Below are 17,857 nucleotides of genomic sequence, written 5' to 3'. Positions count from 1 at the left end.
GACTCTTTTTCTCTTTTGGGCTGGTTGATTATAGAGATAATCAGCATTCATATCAGCATAGATTCTCTCTGTCGGGGGAAACCGCCATCAGGTATGGATTTGTTCTCCTCGATTCCAATTGGACCGGGTCTACTAGATTCTTTTGGTTATTGTCCCCACCTTCTTCCTGGTCTCCAGCTTTTCGACTCGGTCCTCTTAGAGACCAGACGTGTCGGCTGGCTGTTTTTGGCCAATTGTTTAATTAATTAGTTAATTTATTTATTTTTTTAAAAAAAGTATTCTTACCAGCATGAAGGGACTTGCTTCTGATACCGCTGAGGGCCGTTCTGGCTTATTTCTGCTGTTCAGCAGAACTACCCTGAATGTGACCACGGGCTTGCCCTGATGCCATTCAGGAAGACCGCTGACTTTTAGCACAGCCATGGCAGGCAGGGATTCCCTGCGCGACTCTGCAGCCGCCGAGAAAAAAAAAGGCGCGGCAATCTGCCTGTTTAAATTTTCGTGCCTGAAGCCTTAGTTGGCTAGCGAGCAACGAGCTGCCTTTGGCCTGAGGGAGGAGCCAGAGGAGCTTCCTCCATTTGCTTTTTTCACATCGAGAGCTGTCTTCGGCCAGTGATCAGGGGCACTTACGGCTGACTTGAGGGGAAACGCGTTGGAGAGGCGTTTCCTCCGTCTGTTTTACTCGCACCTGAAGCCTATTAGGCTAGCGAACTGGAGACTTTGGCAGCGCTTTGAGGCGACGACTCTTTCTGACTTGCAAGTATTTTCCCCCTAATTTCTTTGATCGCGTTAGCAGCCTGGAGGCGAGCGATTCAACCTAATTGCTTCCTCCCCCCTCCCTTTGTTATTTGGGTGGACACTGAGCTGGGCTATTAGTCACTAATCGTTTCAGAGGCAGTTCTAAGCTGTGAGAGAGAAACGCAGGACTGATTTATTCCCTAGCAACTCTGTAGCCTCTTGCCTGAGGGGAGAGATTTGCAAGCCTTTATCGGCTTCACTAGGCCACGGGCGCTTGTATATTGGCGGGAGAATTTCTAAAATGGCCGATGCCATTTTTCTTCTGTGGAAGAACCGACCAAGGCCGGGCATGATAGCGACCATCAGGATGACCCTGGAGAGGGCCCCTCATCTGGTCAGAAGCCTGTGAAGGCACGGGGCAGAACTACTAGCCATCCTAAGGACAAGAAAGGGTCAAAGGCTGAACGAAGATGCCATAGAGCCCTTGAGAGGGTATTTCATAAGGCATCTGAAAGAATGTCTGAATCACTATCTCCATCCAGAAGGAGCCCTCAACATTTGGCCTCCAATACTTTTTCTGCCATTTCCTCTCACAATTCTCCCTTGGGCCAGATGCCTGGGTCCTGGTCACCTGACAGAGTCACAATCTCATCACCCCCTCCTCCTCCAGAGACTACATCTCTATTTAGAACACTGTCTCAGGCAGATTTAGCTTCAAGTCAAGGACAGACCCCACTTGTACCTCAATCCCAGAACCCAGGGGTTCTGACACAGCCTATCCTGTCACAACCACTAGTCTTGCAACTTCCTGAGTCCTTTGGCCTTATGCTTTTTTTTTTTTTTTGTTTACATTTATACCCCGCCCTTCTCCGAAGACTCAGGGCGGCTTACAGTGTATAAGGCAATAGTCTCATTCTATTTGTATATTTTTACAAAGTCAACTTATTGCCCCCCCAACAATCTGGGTCCTCATTTTACCTACCTTATAAAGGATGGAAGGCTGAGTCAACCTTGGGCCGGGCTCGAACCTGCAGTAATTGCAGGCTACTGTGTTCTTAATAACAGGCTTTTACCAGCGTGAGCTAAACCGGCCCTTTCAGATGCCATTCGCCAAGGGGTGGCTCAATCCCTTCAGGCGGAGGGTCTTTCCCATAAATCTCGTCATCAAGATATGGAAGCACCGTTGGCTCAGGTCTCCAGGGCACCTAGATGCCGAGACAATTCTCCTGAATCAGTGAGCCAGGAATCACTGTCCGAAGAAAAAATGTCACTGAGACGGCTTTGTCGGATGAAAAAGGTCTGGGCCCTGACCAGCTGTCATTCGTGGGTCTTTTCAAGCCACACCTATTCCGTTCACTTCTGTTTAAGGCTCAGGCTACTATGGGCCTTAGCTTATCTTCATCTAGTGAAGGGAAGCCTCAGTCCTTACCAGACATGTCAGGTAGTCTATTTGTTGAGCCTACGGTGGCTGTGGAAGCTATTCCAGTCCCTAAATTGTTTGTAGATGTTGTTCAACGTCAATGGCAGAACCCGGGCTCGGGTTCAAATCCCAATACCAATGACAAAAGGTTTACAACTGCGCTCAGGATTTAGAAAAAATTCTACAAGTTCCCACTGTAGGCACCCCGGTAGTGGCGCTTTCTTCATCCTCACATGTTACAGAGCTTGCAGATGAAGCTCTTTGCCCAGAGGATAAACAGGTGGATCGTGCCATGGTAAAATCGTATCAGGCCTCAGCCTGGTCCATTAGAGCTTCCACGGTCTCATCCTTTTTCAATAGAGCGGCCCTGATGTGGATCAGACAGCTCCAGGGTAGGATCCCGCAATCAGACGTAAGGGCTCACCAGGATGTCAATAAAATCATCGCTGCCCTGGAATTTTCTGCTGACGCCAGTTTGAATGCTTCTCGTTTTTCAGCGAAGTCAATAGGTTCAACGGTGACGTCTCGCTGCCTCTTGTGGCTAAAGAACTGGAGGGCGGACACCAGAAGTAAATGGCGCTTGGCATCTTCTGCGTACACGGGTTCACAGCTATTTGGAGCATCCCTAGACCCTATCCTGATGGAGACACAGGACAAAAAGAAGATCATGCCTTCCCTGTCTCGGAGGAACAAAGCACAACATCAACCGTATTTTCGACCTTCTACATCATAATCGTCCTTTTGTGGCCATGAATTTGGGGGTTTCTACCAATGGTCCCAACACTTCTCATCGGGCAGAGGAAGGAACCAGCAAGATAGTCAGGTTAGAACGGGATCCAGATTCAACTCTCGTAGGTCATCCGAGGGAGGACGGGGAAGAGCGTTCAATCGCACTAAATAGTTCCCCTGCCAACCTCCCCATTGGAGGCTGGCTGGCTGGCCTTCTTTGCTTCCCAATGGGACTCCTCCACTACTGATAGTTGGGTCAGGAATACAATTACAAGGGGCCTTTCCCTGAGTTCCTCTCCATCCCCCCGACGGTTTACTTTCAATTTTCACGTCTAGTTTCTAATCTACTAATCACTTATTAAAAGCTACACAAGGTTGATTTTTGTTAAATTTCCAGTCTTGCTTGAAAATATCTTGGAAGAAGGCAGTAAGAGGCAACTATTCTCTTTGTCAAGAAAACCGCATAGATATAGATGTAGTCACAAGGAGTCAGGCTTCGTTTGAAGCCATTTTTACTTTTATATTAAAGGAATTTGCTATAAAATAAAAGACAAGAACACCCATAAGGCAAGAATTGAAAATGACTCTTGATATAATTGGCTCTATTGAAATCAATGAAAGCTAGACATGAATTACTTGAAAAGCACAGAATGAATTCTAAATGGAAATAAAATGGCCCAAAGAAATACAAAAATAATGACTTGTAATGTGTGTTGTCCTTGCTTCATATGACTATAAGTAACCATTTTCTTACATCTTCTTAGTTTTTCTTTCTGTTTTGTTATTCTATAAACTTCTTAATAAAAAAAAACTTTTTAACCACATGAAAAGGGATAAAAATGGAAAGTATTACCAAGGCAAAGGCCGTATGTTATCTATGGACCTGAAATGGAATAAGCAGAAAAACAATCCAAGGACAAGCCTATAACCACTTGAGGCAACCTGAGAAGTGCCAGGATTTACGAGAGAAATTATCATTCCCTGCTTTTCCAAATGTCAATAACTACAGATTTCCAATTAATGCAATGAAACAATAACATTATGATAAAACTACAGTAGTGTTGTGAAAATACACCATCATCTAAATTAGAATTACTTTATGTTATGTAAAATAGAGCCACACTTTGTAGAAGTACCTGACTAATCTTTGTTGCTCACCCAGAATCTAAATACTTAGTATTTGTTGGTTCCTGAATACAAGAAAATCTCAGGGCTGTAGCTAGATGGGAAAGCTGGGGAAAAACATCACAGAAGAAGACAATGTTCATGAAGTCATTGTCACTAAATAGTAGCAAAGCACAAGCAAGCATTAAGGTGGCAGCTGACATACTATCCTCCCTGGGAAAAGGTGTTAGACCTGGAAATGAAAAGAGAGAGAGAAAGGTCAATGCATCAGTGTGGTTTATCAGAATAGCAGGCATGGAATTTACATAAGAGTCTTGGTGCTTACACATGTTGGACAGCTAACCATTCAGTTTTAGAGGAGGGGAAAAGTTTCCATGAGATTAGGTATTTGAGTTTGCCCCTATGGAAATGTGAATCCAAGATTTCTTTCACCTTGAAATGTTGCTTGCACTCAGTGAGGTCAGCAGGAGGAGGGACTTTTTCAAGTGGTTGTAATGGAGAGGTTTTGGCAACATATTAGGTCCAAGCTTCTTTGAAGGTTGCCAGGACTGCAAATACCTGGTAGAAAAATAGACTTCATCTCAAATTCTTTCTGTGGAGATTTCTTTTTGTCAGCATATTTTTTATATGTTTCTCTAGCATCGTCCAATGCCTGATGAACCACTGGCTAAGTAGTTTGCAGTTACTTTATCCATTCTATTAAGGAGAGGTACTTAGGTGACACTTGCGGGAGTTCAGGCAAGACACTTGCGGGAGTCTTTGCCAGTTGCAGTTCAGAAAGGAGCAAAGCCAGTGCTGCTGTGTATTCTGTTGTTATATGCTACCTCTACAAATGAGAGTAGTTTTTTCCAGTTATCTTGCTGGTAATTGGCATAACACCTATGATACTGTTCTAATAAATCTTTGGTATATTCAGAGGCACCTGAGGATAATGTAAGTAACTTAATGTAATGTAAGTAACTTAGGCCTTGGGGGAAAGGTCCCTAATATTTTCAAATCCTTTTGCCAGAATTGAGATGTGATTTGCACTCCTCAATCAGAAATGATCCTCTCGGGAGCCCTGTGTAAACAATTTGTGGTTGCAGAGTGCAGAGGAGACCTTTGGGCACACCGCAAAATGTTCTTGTTTTGAAAAGAGATTGGCAGTGATCCATAGTTCATGGCAGTCTGTCACTGAATAGAAGTGAAGCACAAGGAAACATTTAGATCACATCTGACACGCTATTTACATTTTTTTCTGAATTTTTATTTTTGATATATTTTGTTCTGCTCATAATTCAGCATATTATCTACAAGAAACAATTCTGCAATGTTGCAATTGATTAATGGTGATTTTGTCAATGTCAATGGTGTTCAAGTACGCTTCAGTTGTTTTGGATTGCATTCAAGGTACTACCTATTATTATTGGTACTACTTTTGCTTTCTTTTTCCAGAGTTGTTCTATTTCTATTTGCAGATCTTTGAATTTTGTTATTTTCTCCAGTTCTTTGTCTTCTAATTCTATTATTTCCAGGTTCTGTCATTAGCCAGCCTTTTTTTGTCTTTCTTATCTAACTGTCGATATGTGTTATGGCAGGATGTTATGGCAGGTATCTATTTGTTTGAATTCTCAAGTTATTATGGTTCATGGCACAGTCAGCCTGGTGTTCAGATTGTATTATTATTATTATTATTATTATTATTATTATTATTATTATTATTATTATTATTATTATTATTATTATTATTATTATTATCATCATCATCATCATCATCATCATCATCATCATCATCATCTTTTATTCATTAAACATGAAACTCGGTCAACTGAAAATATAAAAATGTGTCACAAATACGATTGACTGGTGCTAACGGTTGATACAGGTTGCTGCCAGAGTCCTAGGTATCAACCAAGTATCTTCTTAAAATATATGATGCTCTGAGTAGCACAGTTTTTTGCAGTTCCACTGGTGTTATTGCAGGAAGGTGCAATTTCTTGATATGTTTTGTAAAATTCTTGGAGATAGGACCAAGTGCCCCGATGACAATGGGTATCACTGTTACATTTTTTATCCATAGCCATGTAGTTTCGATGGCCAGGTCGCGATATTTCATGATTTTTTCCAGTTCTTTTTCTTCGACTCTGGTGTCTTATATCAATAAACTGTACACTTTGGCACTCAACAACCGTGATATCTGGCGTGTTATGTTTCAAATGACGATCTGTCAATATTCGAAAGTCCCACAAGATCTTCACTGTCTCATTTTTGATAACTTTTTCCACTTTGTGCTCCCATGACTTTTTGGATACAGGTATGTCGTATTTTTTACATAATGACCAGTGGACTAATTTAGCAACTCGATCATGTCTAGCCTTGTAATCAGTTTGCGCGCTTTTGCTGCATTCACATATATTATTATATCACTTATTATTATTATCATCATTATTATTATGGTTCAAGGTGATTCTGAGAAGCTGAGTTATTGACTTATGGTCATGCAATATATTCTGCACTTTCTAAGTGACAATTTGATTGTTGTTCTTCTCAATTGTAATCTGACAATCTAAGAGCAATTCAGTGCAGACACTCAAGGTTCCTTTTTCCGGTATTAATTTCTTTTAAAAACTATTTTTCATATGGCAGTAAAGTGCTGCACCCATTTCAAAAAGCAAAACACATTGATTCCTTAATTTAGACTGAAGTATCGCATTACACCATCATTGTAACAGCTTTTTAGGGTAAAAGTCCCATGATGTATCCCACAGGTATAATTCTTACAGGAGAAATGTTACTCACCTGTACAACTATACCTGAATGATTTCTGCATGAAAAAAAATGGAACAAAACATTTGTTGCTGTGGTGAAGTAAAGTTGCTAACTCATGAAATTGATTGATGATCATTGCTTATTAGTTATTAGATGGCAGTCATTTGTGCTGTTTCTAAAACTTTGCTGTCTCATTAACTGCATCTTTCTTACCAAGTATGCCTGAAACAGGGAAAGGGACTTCATCTCTTTTCCAATGAACATCTGAATGTTCCTCACAAATGGTTTTTGTTTTTCCTATGAAGCTAAAAGTGATCAAACTATTCAGAGATGGAAATCCAGATTTATTGGCCAATTATGATACTGCTTCACCTAAGTATCAAAAAGACTTTACAATAATTTGTTTTTCATTTAATAAATGAACACTGTTTGACCTTTTAGTTAGACTATAACACAGAACAACCCCTTGCTTCAATCTTTAGTACTGGAAGGGCTAAAGAACAGGAACAGAGTTGGAAGGACCTTGGAGACATTTAGTCCAACCCCGTACTCTCGCAGGAGACCTATACTATTTCTGATAAATGGCTATCCAGTCTCTTCTTAAAAGCCTCCAGTGATGTAGCACCCTCAACTTCTGAAGACAATTTGTTCCACTGGTTAATTGTTCTCACTGTTAGGACTTTTCTCCTTAGCTCTAGGTCGCTTTTCTCCTTGGTTAGTTTCCATCCATTATATCTCGTCCTGCCTACAGTTGCCTTGTAAATAAGTTGCTCCCCTCTTCCTTGAGGCAGCCTTTCATGTATTGAAAGACTGCTATCATGTCGCTCTTCATCCTTTTCACTAGGCTAGGTATACCCAGATCCTGCAATCATTCTTTGTATGTTTTAGCTTCTAGGCCCCTAAACATTTGTTTTGAATCAAGTTTTATAGATTTTTTTTCTTTCACACACACCCACATATTTTATGAACAAAGTATTGACCATATCATATCTTATACAACTTGTCATATCCAAATACATTTTACATAGTTACAATTTCTGCCAAAATGTTCTTTTTCAATATTTTTTAATCTTATCTTAATACTTCTATGCTTATTATATAAACAACATCTTCTTCCACCCTCAAATTCTATTTTAATCATATATATAATCATATATATTCTCTTTTAACTTTCATAGTAATTCATTCTTCATTCTGATAAGTTTAAACATGTTCAGGGTTGCCTTTCTTCCATTTCATCATTTTTGTTTTACAGCAATCCTCCCTCTCTTCTCTTTCCCCTTCTTCCCTTCTTTTATCCTTCTTACTTTCTTCATTCCTCCTTTCCTACTCCTTCACTACTTCCCCTTCCTTTCTCCCCCCTTCTCCTTTCTTCCTCCCTATCTAACCTTCTCTCCTACTCTCATTTCCCCTTTCTTCCTCTCCTTTTCCCTTTCTTCTATTCCTCTCTCTCCTTCCTTCCATCTCCCTACTCCTTCTTCCTTTCTCTCTCTATTGCTGTATTCATTTTCAGTTCAATATTTTCCACTATGGTGTCCAGGCAATCCCAATTGTTTTCTCCATTTATTGAATATATTTCTCAGAATCCCCAACACATTTTTTAATTATTAAGTGTATTTCAACTTATTCCATTTTTACCATAAAACCTTATAATTAAATTAACCTTCCACCTCTTCTTTTCTTTCCTAATTTCTTATTCCCACATCAATTAATTGTTTTTCTCATTTACTAGCATTTCAATTTTATATCTCAGTTTCAATTATTTTCACATTTAAACCATTCTATTTTTCACATTGCATCTGCTGATCCATTTTACAATAAACAATATACTTCTTTTTTTTTCCTTCTTATATACATTACATTTCATCCTTACATACGTCATTTACCAACATTTCAGTTTTGTAACTTAATTATTCCATTTTACAGTAATCTGTATACTTCTTCTAATTTACTTCTTACATACATTTTCTACTACTAATACCATTCTCTTAAATCAACAAATTAATGCTTTAATTCCCTTTCTACTATCCACTATTTTTCCCCTTTTAACCATTTTCTTTTGGTCTCTCCAGAATTTTCCCTTTCTCCCATTCTCTTATTTCCTTTTTTATATATATATACCGTATATACTCGAGTATAAGCCGAGTTTTTCAGCACGTTTTTTGTGCTGAAAAACGTCCCCTCGGCTTATACTCGGGTGTATACGGCTTATACTCGAGTTGTTTTTTTTTTAAGCCCCTCGGCTTATACTCGAGTATATACGGCTTATACTCGAGTTTTTTTTTCTTTTCTTTTTTTCACATTTTACCGGACGGCGCGGGGAAGCCCTGCCGGTGCAGTGAGAGGGCGGGGCGGGGGAGCCGCCAGCCTTCTCAGCTGAGGGAGGGAGGGTTTCCCCAACCGGTAGGTGCCTCATTTCCCACCCTCGGCTTATACTCGAGTCCCCAGTTTACCCCAGTTTTTGGGGTAAAATTGGGGACCTCGGCTTATACTCGGATCGGCTTATATTCGAGTATATACGGTATATATATATATATGTTTTCTGAGGTTTTCACGGGTGTTTGTATATAGGTCTTTGGTTGTTCGGGTTTTCTCCCGTGTAAAATTGGAAGTGTCTTGGCGACGTTTCGACGAAGTCTCATTCGTCATCTTCAGGCTTCAGCTTCGTGCTTCTGGGAGCAAGACTTCGTCGAAACGTCGCCAAGACACTTCCAATTTTACACGGGAGAAAACCCGAACAACCAAAGACCTATATATATATATATATATATATATATATATATATTTGTTTGTTTTCTGAGGTTTTCGCGGGTGTTTGTATGTAGGTCTTTGGTTATTCGGGTTTTCTCCCGCGTAAAATTGGAAGTGTCTTAGCGACGTTTCGACGAAGTCTCATTCGTCATCTTCAGGCTTCAGCTTTGTGCTTCTGGGAGCAATGTGTGATTGCAGCTGTTTCTTCCTTTTTAAATGCTAGTGGGGGTTTGAACTGATTGGGTGGGAGCTTGGCTGTGCTCTGATTGGATGGGTTGTTTTTTTTGTGTGCACTGATTGGCTGGGGGTGTGTCCTGTTTGGGTGGGGGCTTGGTTGTGCTCAGATTAGTCTGAGCTGCAGGGGGATTTGAGCTGGTGAGCTGCATTGCTGTTGTTTGGCTTCGTGTTTGTGGTCGTGCTACATCTTCATAGTGGGTGTCTGTCTGCTGTATGTATGGATTGGAGGGGTTTGAAATGGCTAATGTTGCAGCTGCGGTCTGGCTTCTGGTCCTTGGTCGTGCTTCCTGATCAGTGTGGGTTTGGGTCTGCTTTCTGGGTGGATGTGTGGTAGTGACATCCTGGGTGGACCTCGTGACCAGAAGCCAGACCGCAGCTGCAACATTAGCCATTTCAAACCAAGGACCAGAAGCCAGAAAACTGGATGCAGTATTTTAAGTGTGGTCTTACGAAGGTTTTATTGAGCAGTACTAGTAGTTCACATGATCTTGATTCCATCCCTCTGTTAATGCAACCTAAAATTGCATTGGCTTTTTTGGCTGCCACACATTGTTGGCTCATGTTTACAGGTTGTTTACTAGGTCTCCAAGATCCCTATCACAGCTATTAGTGTTGAGCCAGGTTTCACCTAGTCTGTACTTGTACTTTTGACTTTTCTTGCCTAAGTGTAAAATCTTGCTTTTCTTTACATTAAATTTTATTTTGTTGGATAGGGTCAGTGAACTAGCCTATCAAGATCCATCTGATCTTGAGCCTGTCTTCTGGGGTGTTGGCTACTCCTGCCAGCTTGATGTTATCTGCAAATTTGATAAGTTCACATTCTGTTCCCTCATCTAAATCATTTTTGAAGATATTGAAAAGTATTGGGCCTAATACAGAACCTTGGGGTACCCTACTGCTTACTTCCCTCCATGTAGATGCAATTCCGTTCAAGACTATATGTTGAATTATTAGCTTGTTTGCACATTTTTTCACTCTGTAGATCAGATGCACCTGAACCAAAAAAAAAGTGATTTTCCCTTGTAAAGCAGTTGTCTACTTATTTTTAGATTATGGATCTCAATTATGTGAATGTGCATTTGAAAAAATCTGGATTACATTTGTTTGCTTGGCCTTTCCTAATTAAATTAACTAGCTCTATGAGAACAGTTTCTTTTTGTAGATGATTTGCAGTCATCCAAGCAGGAAATGACCAATTTATGAGGGACTTTTCTGAGAAGCACACCAAAGCAGTATTCAGGAAATTTTAATCCATCTAAGTCTTAGTTGTGAACTCATTTTTCACAGTTCTTGAATAATCTGAGAAAAGAAGTATTGCATTTTACTAGATAAGTAAAGAAAAACCCTTGGAGGGGATCTTTTCATCAATGTCTTTCTGTTGTTTCTCCTGTAGACATGAAAGAAAAGCAATTTTTAGCTACAGCCATAACTGCTAATAGTCATAGAAACTTCATGCTGCAGAATTGTGAGTTAAGGCTTAACATTATCATGAATGAAACTTAGTTGAGAATGGAACATAAGTAAGGAACCAAATAAGTAAGGAATTGGTGTAACCCGAAATGCCATGTAAAGTATGTAGAGTTATACATACCCTTTTTCCTGAAAATAAGACCCAACCAGAAAATAAGTCCTAGCATGATTTTTCAGGATGCTCGTAATATAAACTGTATCCCCAAAACAAGCCCCAGTTAAGATTGTCACCCAGATGGATGTATTTAGTACTGTATTTCCCAAAACATAAGACCTAACCAGAAAATAAGCTCTAATGCGCCTTTTGGAGCGAAAATTAATATAAGACCTGGTCTTATTTTTGGGAAAACATGGTATTATATGTTATACAATATATGATACAAAGATTATATAAAAAGTTACTCTTCTGTGCTAACGTGAAAATTGTTAAAGGTTTAAATTAATGACATAGAACAAAGAATCATAGGGGGTGATAGAGACCTTGGAGGTCTTCTAGCCCAGCGATCACAAACCAGTGGTCCATGAGAAAATTTTGAGGATCCGTGGAGAAATCTTCGTATTTTTGCCGGTGCACCCTGATGGAGGAGCTGCTCCAGGATGACCAATGGGCCAGTCCTGTGAGTGTGACTATTACAGCTCTGGAATATGGGACCGGCCGTGACGGGGCTGGAAATCTCTGCCCTGGGGTGGCAAGTGCAATGTGCAACTTTTCAGGTGGTGCAATACGCAAAAAGGAGCGCAGCCCTCTCCATCCGGAATGAAATAATGGTGCTGTTGCTGTGGCAGGGGAGTAGGAGGTGCAAGTGGGCGGAAGCAGCGATTGCAATGGCTGGAAGCTGCAGGAGTGAAGCACTACTTGCACTTGCATGGCATCAGTATTCCGCCTCGGTATATTTGCCCAGCTGGTGGTGCAAAGCAGCCCTCGTCTCCTGCCGCTTGGGACTCTGAGCGGTAAACAGCAAATGGTCTGGGGAGCAGCCAGATTTTTCTGTCCATTGTGGATGCCAGATCGGCCCCCTGCAAGCTTTCGTCTCTGGAGGAGTGCTCACTGAAGCAGCACGGAAAACTTCGGCTGGGCTCCTCTTTTTAAAACACTTTTAAAAAGTCAGAAAAAATAATCAGAACATTTAAAATTCTACACTGGGTGCATTAATTTTGATTTATGTAGTAAAAATTTTGTCTGGGTCCTGTGGCAACTTCCTCTGAAGGAAAACATGTTGGATTAAATGCTGGTAAACCGTCCTACCACAGAACCTCTAAACCTGCTCATACAGATTGAGCAACAGGGGCTAATTGAGCTAGATGAAACGTAGAATGTCATCCTCTTATTACTATTTTCTGCAGTATAATTAGCTGCATCTTCAGGAATAGTCTCTGTCAGGAACTAATGGATTAATGAATAAGATTCTTCTTTTCTAAAACTTCACAGCCCTGAGGAGGTATATGCTGAAGCAACACAAACAACCTAGAGCTCTTTTATTTTGTATTGTTTTAGCTATTATGTTACCAAGTAAAAAATTGGTTTGGAATAAAAAGTTTTTAAAACAAAGAAAAATAATTTTCTTAAATAGCCTGGAGCTAGCTTTAAAAGTAATAGCCAGCCCTTTATATTTTGCCAGTGGAATACTTTACACATGGATACCAGCTGGCTTCTTTGGATTTTTCCAAAGTTGAACCTGGCTGCTGGATTTTTTCCCAGCTGAAATTTCTGGGTCAAATGTACAGACAACTACATATAAATCACATCACTGTAATCTAGCCTAAAGGTCAGCATGCTTTTAAGAGACTTTCTTCCAGAATTGGGGTTGTTTAAGGATGCCAAATGAGCTGATAAAAATTAAAAAATTAGATTTGGGTTGCAAAGTATCATCAAATTGTGGGGAGTAATGGCAGCTACTGTCTTCTCCTGTCCTAGTCTGGAGTATGATATTTTTATTAACTTCTGGGCGTCTAAGTCATGAGTTAAGCTAAGAAAGCACAGTCAGGAGAGTTTTGGTTTCCCCCACTCCATTTTTCCGCCATCTAACACCTATACAGATGTTGTTCTTCAAAGCTTACTTTGACACTGCCAACTCTCCTCTTCTGATTTTTTTCTTCTACTCTATTTTCTTTGGCAGGATGATTTAAAACAGGAGTTCCCAACCCTGGGAAATGGGTCATGGCCTATTTGGAACCTGGCTGGGTGTGGCAGGCCGGTACATATGCATATGTATGCAACTTGAGTCGCATGAGCAGCATGCCAGCACGAATGTGCATATGCGCATCTCAACTCGCACATGTGGTGCTGGCATGCTGCTCATGCAACTCAAGTTGCACAAGAGCGGTTCCCCTCTCCACCCCCCCACCCCCCCACCCCCGAGCCAGGCTGCCAAGTCACAAAGGTTGGGGACCACTGATTTAAAATATCCCTGAAAGAATAAATCATTGGATTACTGTCACTGTGTACTGGATTTTACAGCAGCTATCACTTTCCTATACTGAATTTTACAAATATAATTATTTTGACTCCTTTTCCCAATGGTTCGATGCTGGAGTACAGGGATAATAGAGAGAGAAAAGAGCTGATTGCATGTAAAGAGTAAGGAAGATGACCTTGATAATGATAGGAACATATGTATAACCAAATGACAAAGGGGAAAACATGGCTTAAGTCTAAAGCAAGAAGAAGATATACACAAGCAATTCATGCAGACACCTCCCTAATTCACATGACAATTGATGTAGGAGGGAGAAGTAAGGCACATAATTGATGTTAGCTTCACTTATATAGATGAAATCAAAAAATCAACTCTACAAGATGACTAAAACTATCAATAATATCGGCTATAGTAACAGAATCTTGCAAGTTAGACTTTGCTTTATTCCCCCTTCCCTCTGTCCTTTATGCACATACTCACTGATCAAGATAAGGAGCTTTCTAGTAAAAAAAGAGAGAATTGGTAATAAAGGCGATGGGAAATTAAGTATGGCTGCAGCTTTAAATTAATACCAAATCACAATTAAAATGGAAAAAACCCAACATTAATAATATCTAATGTAAATTGATTTAATTTATCCAGCAAAAGGACAATTTTCAGCAAATTGTTTGTTTACAAGAGATATACATAAAATAAGAGCCTATATATATATATATGTAGGTCTTGGCATACACACACACACACACACACACACACACACACACACACATACATAAAAGCAAAATACCACTCAAGCATCATCACAAAATCTCCAGAACCGTAAAGCCTACAAACTTGAAATTTGCCACGTATGTTCCTCTTGGCTTCTAGGTGTATACTAAGAAAGGATTTTTCGAAATGACCACCAGAGCATTAGTATTTCCTATATTATTATTAACACACTCTGATGCTAAGGAGTTCTACTCCCCCTCCACACCTGAAAAAAAATCTGTTCCAAATGCAAAACACAAGGAGAGAGGATAGCAGTTTCAGTTTTACTTTCACAGCAAGCAGGGGATAGGATAGGGGAGGTTTCTGTGGGGCAAGCCTGAGGGAGAGAAATGGGATAGGATAGGATAGGCTTCTGTGGGGCAAGCCTGAGGGAGAGAAGGGGAGAGGAGAGGCCAATCATAACTACTCATTAATTTTCAAGCTGTAAGTGTCAATTTATTAAGCCCGATCACATAGTTTCATAGCGGAGCACAGGTATTCAGCTAGTCTGTTATAAAAAAGAAAAAGTTAAGTCAAGCTATTATGTATAGAAGCTATAGAATGTATAGCATATGGAAAAACAATAACAAAAAATGGGAATAGCAATTTATCTTAAGCTTTCTGGGAATCATTAGAACAGCTTAAGACCACTTTAACAACTTGACCAGAACTTCTACAGAACTAAAACTACTAAGCCAACATTAATATAATGGCAACCCTCTGGTGCATTTCCAGTCACAGAAAATAACAAATATTAAATATACTTTATTGCTAAATAGAATATTCTTATTTTTATTGAAATAAGTACATCTTTATTTTACCTTATTTTAGCATGTGTAACTTTTGTCTCTCATTAACACTTCTGTATAAATATGTACCTGAAATAGTACATATTATATAAATATAGACTTCACTGAAACTTATTTTTTAATAAGTACAGTATATGTAGTATCCTAAGTTTTCTTATATGTATGTATCTCTATAAATACAGGAACTATTACATTAAAAGATGTACCATTTCATTTTTTTAAAAAGATCACCTTTCATTCAGGTGTTTTTTTCAAGATAGAACTTAATTGTTCTCTTTCCCAGTGACTTGGTTTCCCAGACAGAACTACTGTATTCAAATGCTGGCTTCATATGATGTTTTGCAGCTTGTTCAATTTTGATTTTTATCTTCTGATTTTTATGATCGTTTTTGTTTTTCCCCCCAGGGACTTTGTGCTCAAACATTCTATGGTCACTTGCATTCCTGTAACCATGCCACATTCAACATGAAGGTAAGCTAAAAACAGTAACTAATTATAGTTTAAATAGAATATACATGCATACGTATATAGACATACATACATGTATGTACATATATATACACATATACACATACAGATAGTGCATGTGATACACACACACACACAATATTAGAAGAGACAGACATCATGATGTCCAGAACTTAAAATATATTATCCATTTAGCTTTTGTTAGCCTCTGCTAACATCTTCAGAGTGTAAACTACTACATATGAAGGCGCACAATCACACATTCAATTTCCAAGAGGCTGAAATTATTGCCCACGATGCAACTAAAGAGGGACGCCTATTGAAAGAAGCCCGGTTTTCTAACAACTCCATCTGTAGGCACATCAACCTGCTACTGGTTTACAAAGCATTGTGGCACCGGGAAGTATCCTGCAGGATGAGCAGACACCAATTTCTATCTGGGAGTAGAGATCAACGGCCCCACACACACCCTTTGGGCATGCAGATTTGTTCTGTGGAGGCATAGCCAACCTGGGCCGAATGCTGAGGAACCCAGCAGAGCATCCTCAAGCCACAATAGATATATGGTCATGCTGGCCACATGACCACGGAGAAGTCTTGGGACAATTCTGGCTCCCTCAGCTAAGAAACAGAGATGAGCACTGCCCCCTAGAGTCAGACATGACTGAACATAGGAAACCTTTACCTTTACTTTACAAACATGCAAACATTCATTCATTCATACATACATATAAAATCTGTATATCAAGTAATTTTGCTGCTGGATATATAATCTTACTTGAGTTTTTGGTTTCCTGAAATCATTATTTTCCAACAATAACTCCAGAAGAACGCACTATTCTCCCCAATGAAAGGAAAAAATCTTTATACTGATTTTTTTTTTCATTTTCTACTTGGCTATTGTTTCATTAACCATGTTCATATGTATACTTTATATACATTAAAATACTCTCTCTCTCTCTCTCTCTCTCTCTCTCTCTCTCTCTCTCTCTCTCCCTCCCTCCCTCCCTCTCTCTCTCTCTCTCTCTCTCTCTCTCTCTCTCTCTCTCTCTATATATATATATATATATATATATATATATATATATATATATATATATATATATATATATATATATATATATATATATATATATTTGTTTTCTGAATTTTTCACGGGTGTTTGTATATAGGTCTTTGGTTGTTTGGGTTTTCTCCCGTGTAAAATTGGAAGTGTCTTGGCGACGTTTCGACGAAGTCTCATTCGTCATCTTCAGGCTTCAGCTTCTGAAGCACGAAGCTGAAGCCTGAAGATGACGAATGAGACTTCGTCAAACGCCGCCAAGACACTTCCAATTTTACACGGAGAAAACCCAACAACTAAAGACATATATATATATATATATATATATATATATATATATACTTTATATATATATATAAAATACTTTAGAGTTCTTTAGAAGACTTCTGTTTACCATATGTTCAATTTTAACCAATTACAATGGTGCAATTTGTTGCTGAATTGTCTAACACCTACTACTCTGATGGAATTGCGTTTAGATTCCTGGATGATTATCAGGGCAATATTTTTGTTAAACTTGGGGGGAATTTCAGATTGTACTTTCCTCCACAACTCCTTAAATATATATATTAAAAAAACCTCCAAAGATGGAATAAGAAAACAAAAAGTTCCTATGTATTTTAACAAGAGGTTTAGACTGACAGCATGTCTTATTTCCATTGCTGCATTATCTGCCTTCCCTTTCTAGAAAGGATGTTTTATGCTGACATCAGGACATGTCAGTTACTGCAACCAATTTTGTTCTCCATACTACAAAAAAGATGTTGAGATTTTGGAAAAAGTTCAGAGAAGAACAACTAAGATGATCAAAGCCTGGAGACTAAAGCATTTGAAGAATAGCTGCAGGATTTGGGTTTGGCTAGTCTAAACAAAAGAAGAATTAGGGGTGACATGATAGCAGTATTCCAGTATTTGAGGGACTGCCACAAAGAAGAGGGGGTCAAATTGTTCTCCAAAGCACCAGAGGGCAGGACAAGAAACAATGGTTGGAAACTAGTCAAGGAGAGAAGCAACCTGGAATTAAGCAGAAACTTCCTAACAGTGAGGACAATTAACCAGTGGAACAGCTTGCCTTCAGAAATCGTGGGTGTTCCATCACTGGAGGTTTTTAAGAAGAGACTAGACAGTCACT

The 17,857-nt window shown here is 39.4% G+C and overlaps 1 protein-coding gene across 1 annotated transcript in view; it reads left to right on the top strand.

Moving 5' to 3' along the window:
• Window positions 1-17,857, top strand: part of SPAG16 (sperm associated antigen 16) — a 428,424-nt gene that overhangs the window by 245,945 nt on the left and 164,622 nt on the right. Inside the window, exon 14 of the mRNA XM_058186100.1 lies at window positions 15,600-15,665. Coding sequence (XP_058042083.1) covers window positions 15,600-15,665 — 66 coding nt within the window. The remainder of the gene's footprint in view (window positions 1-15,599; window positions 15,666-17,857) is intronic.

The sequence above is a fragment of the Ahaetulla prasina genome, chromosome 1, assembly GCF_028640845.1.
Source record: "Ahaetulla prasina isolate Xishuangbanna chromosome 1, ASM2864084v1, whole genome shotgun sequence".
Classification (NCBI taxonomy): Eukaryota; Metazoa; Chordata; class Lepidosauria; order Squamata; family Colubridae; genus Ahaetulla; species Ahaetulla prasina.
Note: the sequence above shows the minus strand (reverse complement) of the source record. Positions and strands in the feature narration are given on the sequence as shown.